General features: G+C 35.7%; 1 protein-coding gene across 1 annotated transcript; it reads left to right on the top strand.

Moving 5' to 3' along the window:
- Positions 1-537: 537 nt before the first annotated feature.
- On the top strand, positions 538-4,431 carry LOC124637078 (cytochrome P450 6B2-like). Its single transcript, XM_047173402.1, has 2 exons — positions 538-1,989; positions 3,588-4,431. The coding sequence occupies exons 1-2, from the start codon at positions 630-632 to the stop codon at positions 3,779-3,781; spliced, it is 1,554 nt and encodes a 517-aa protein (XP_047029358.1). The 5' UTR covers positions 538-629; the 3' UTR covers positions 3,782-4,431.
- Positions 4,432-4,655: the final 224 nt, after the last annotated feature.

Raw genomic sequence — 4,655 nt, 5'->3', positions numbered from 1 at the left:
TTTCATCATAATCCGAAAACAAATGAAAAAGTCTAAGAATTGTAGAAAAAGAGCTTATCCTTTGTATCCTTTGGCCGTTGTTTTAATGCTGGTGTTTTCTAATCTCGTTCCGAATACTCTAACTGTATTTATTTGATTTTGATTTGTTTATTCAATCTAACTAGGAAGCAAATCTACTTCTTGTTGCTCCGTAGTCCTTACCCGTGTCAAGTGTGTGAAACAAGATCGTTGTGGTCATGACGTACTTGATGCAATATCTAGTTTCTAAATGCAGTTGACATTTAGCTCCCGAACACGGCATTTGTTATACGTGTTTCTGTTTAAGCTAAACAAAATAGTAGTTTACCTTATTTGTTAAATTATATTTCCCATGATAAGTTTATTTAGTTGATTCAATCCAAATTGGTCTAAGAAATTGTTATCTGAATAAGCTTTCTCGATTTTGTGATAAAACAGAATAGTAATGATTATTATAACGTCACTCGTAATCAGGCGCGTAGTGGACATATAGTCGATATATAAGCGCAACCGGTTCGATCCCATCACACAGCCGCACAACACTACGTTAATAAATATACTCGAGACCCAGAGACGCTCAGTCGACGCACCTTGCGCCACCACGACACACGATGTTCTTCTACTTATTCGTGACGCTTATAGCCGTCACTTACTACATCATCACACGTAAATATGACTACTGGCAGAAAAAGAAAGTAGCACACAAAAAACCTACTTTCGTACTCGGCAACTATGGAGACATCATTCTGCAGAAGAAAAATTTTGGGATTGTTCTTCAAGATCTTTGCAATGAATTTCCTGAAGAGAAATTTATTGGAGCATTCCATGGAACCGAACCAGTACTGATCCCAAAAGATCCTGAAATCATCAAGCTTATTGTGACGAAAGACTTCGCCTATTTCAGTGGAAGGGACTTGTCTGAGCACAACCACCGGGACCCCGCTTCCTTGAACCTGTTCGCCACTCACGGAGACAAATGGAAGGTGTTGCGACAGAACTTGACACCATTGTTCTCATCTGCTAAGATGAAGAACATGTTCCAACTCATTGCGAACTGTTCACATGTTTTTGAGAAAATGTTGGATCGTGAAACAAAGATATCACAGGAGCAAGAAGTTAGAATGCTAACATCGAAATATACTATGGAATGTATAGGAACTTGTGCTTTTGGCGTAGATACGAAAACTATGACAGAGAATAAATCCGAAAATCCCTTCATAAAAATTGCTGATTTCTTCAATCCTCCAAAAAGTGCAGTCTACTTAAGACATATCCGATCTATGTGGCCGTCAATATTTTATTTGTTCGGTGGTCGACTGCTCAAGAAACAGCTGGAGTTCTTCCACAACCTGATTACTTCTGTAATGGCTAGCCGAGACTATAAATTTACAGGAAGGAATGATTTTGTCGATCTCATAATGGGCTGGAAGCAAAACCATCAAATCACAGGAGACAGTATAAGTAACATAAAAAGTAATGAACATAAGAAAGTAACTTTAGAAGTTAACGACGACTTGTTAGTTGCGCAGTGCTTCGTGTTCTTTGCTGCTGGATTCGAAACATCATCAAGCACTCTGAGTTACACTCTGTATGAGTTAGCCAAGAACCAGGACATACAAGACAAAGTGTTAGCAGAGGTGGACGCATATTTAGTTCGCCATGAAAACAAACTGAAATACGTCTGTATTACTGATCTGCCGTACTTGGATGCTGTGTTAGACGAAACTCTGCGTTACTATCCCCTGCTGGGTATGATCCCGCGGGAGTTGATGGAAGATTACGTGATGCCGAATGGTGTGAAGTTAGAGAAACACTTGCGTGTACATCTGCCTGTATATTATCTTCATCACAACCCGGAGTACTTCCCCGAGCCTCACGTTTTCCGTCCGGAGCGATTCTATGGCGAAGAGAAGAAGAAGATTAATCAGTACGCTTACCTGCCTTTTGGAGAAGGACCTAGGACATGTATAGGTTAGTGCTTTATTTTAATTATTTTTTACATTAGAACAGTTTAACCTAATGTTATCAAGGAAACCCTAGTACACAAAGGTAGCATTTCGAATAATCCCAGGTCACAATAATTTCATTCCTGTTTATTTTGTTTATTTTATTAAGCTAGTAATTGAACAGTAAATATTTGCCTGTCATCACAATTAAGACGAGTTCATTTTCCTTATTCTTGTTAACCAATTACCTGTAAAATAACAATTATTCTTGGATTCTGAACCTAACGGTTCACGGTCATTGATGTTTGCTTGCAAAGTAGTAATAACAAGTTAATTAATTTGTAACTCTATTGCAAGCACACTAAAATTGGTAATTATACAGATTTATGTACAGCGGCTTAAGGATCATATTCGCTTATCAACGTCCCGTACAAATTGCTTACTTCAAAATGTACCGCATTCAAACAAAGATACGATGATTTCAAGATTGTGTATCTATAAGATAGACTCACTAGACTACACGAGCTAGATATTATAATAATCTACAAAGTACACAATAACAACATTGTTATTGATAAGATAATAAGTACAGGCCGAAAACAGCTGACTATTTATATAACTTTATCTACTCGCATATTTTGGTGAAACCCACTTTAAGATTAGTATGACTTATTGTTGTATTATTAAACAAATGAATCATAAAAACAAATCGAATAAGATAAACTTTAGGTGTAGTGTTATTAATTTGCGATATATCAAGCGATAGGACACAAAATCCAAGAACGTTTGTACTGAAAATTAACACTTCCACTACTAAATGATTATACCTACCTATTGTGTCTAATTTTAACCAGCGGTATCATTCGCGTTCAGATGAAACTATACATATACTTCCCACATGTTGATGAAAAGTAGTCTATATGTTATTAATTTATATACCCTAAATTAATGCTAAGTCTCATTAAAATACATCCAGAAGATTTCGTGTAATAGAGAAACAGAGAACATCCATCTATACAAACAAACTTGCACGTGTATAACAGTACTTAGTAGGTTAAGGTTGTTTTTAAAATAGAATATAACAGAAAAATAGAATATAACAGAAAAATAGAATATAACAGAAAAATATACCAACTTGGTGTATGACAAACATTACATAACGACCGATGTGAAGGTCAGAAAAAAAATATTGACTTCCGCAACGATTACATCTGTGGGACCTTGCTATTAGTATAAGTATGTATTAGGATCTCCTTGCTAAGTAAAAGTCATAAGGGTCTCCCGATCACAGGTTAAGCAACGCTTGGCGAGGTTGGGACTTTGATTTGTGATCGTCTATTTGTATCATTATTTAAAACGGCATGTTGAATTTGCGAGTTCTAGCTAAGATTTGTGGGAACATTTTTAGCAGTTAACCCTAGCGTTAACCCTAGTATAGTAAAAAGGCTAGGAAGATGATACTAGTTCTTATTTAAAACCGATTCAAATGCGAGTAATTCAACATAATTCAATGTTAGTTTGCTTTAATCCCAGGAACCAATGGTTCTATTAAAAAATATATCACTGCTGTGTAGTCTTTTTATCGAGATTTAATTGACTTAACACCTCTTTCTTTGTCTCCAGGAAATCGTTTCGCGAAGATGCAAATGATAGCTGGTCTTATTACGATGCTGAAGAAATACCGTCTAGAACTAGCTGACAACATGCCCAGGACTGTCACGTTCAAGGCTCAGAGTTTCCTCACACACCCTGAAGGTGGAATCTATGTGAAATTCATCGAAAGAGAAGGATGGGAGAACAGAGTTTTTGTGAAGTGAGAAAGTTGGTTTTAAGAAGGTGTCACACACTCCTACATTTCCAGACGATGACGTTTTTAATTTTAATTTTATGAAGCCTACAAGTAGAGTCTGCGCCACGATTCAAGTTCGATAGGAATGGCGCTAGTGTCTATGCAAGTAGTTAGTGCAAAAAAAAATATCCAAATTGAGAACCTCCTTTGGGAAGTTTGGTTAAAAATAAATAGTTCCATAATTTTCAGCCGGACTTGAGTCGTGGCGCAGATTCTACTTGTGTTCCTAAGTGCGTGGTAGTGTGTGATCCGTCTATGTTGATAATTAAAATAATGGTACTGAAAATGTGTAGTAAATAGAAATTGATGCAAGACCATTTTATCATTTTTCCTATTCTTTATATAATAAATTGTGATTTTATACCAATGGATAAAATATCTTTATGGTGAATGAATTATATTTATTTTTGATAATTTTAAGTTAATAAACAGCTACTGCTGTGATATTATTATTAAGGAAAGATGTTTTGTAATTTAAATTAATTATTTTTTATTACAATTTACCTCATTAGGTAAACATATAAATAAATAAGTACTTACTGAAGACAATACTATTAATTATTGCGAGATTAAATAAGTGATAAATATTTTTAGATAAATACATTTCTTTCGATAATATCTTTAGTATTTCATTTACCTGACGATAGTGGTAAAAGAAAGAAAATATGCATTTATGACTATAAGTGCCTACTATCTTCTGCCTCGTTGGTCCAATAGTCGTATAAAGCGGATGATGTGCACGAGGTCTCGGGTTCGAATCCCGGCTCGGGCCGAAATCGATTTGTTGGTTTTAGAAACTTACACAAAGCAGCCCGGAGCCTGGAAGTTGATTATTGATACAC

Source organism: Helicoverpa zea, chromosome 15 (assembly GCF_022581195.2).
Source record: "Helicoverpa zea isolate HzStark_Cry1AcR chromosome 15, ilHelZeax1.1, whole genome shotgun sequence".
Lineage (NCBI taxonomy): Eukaryota > Metazoa > Arthropoda > Insecta > Lepidoptera > Noctuidae > Helicoverpa > Helicoverpa zea.
The sequence above is the reverse complement of the archived record's forward strand: the minus strand, read 5'-3'. Positions and strand labels throughout refer to the sequence as shown.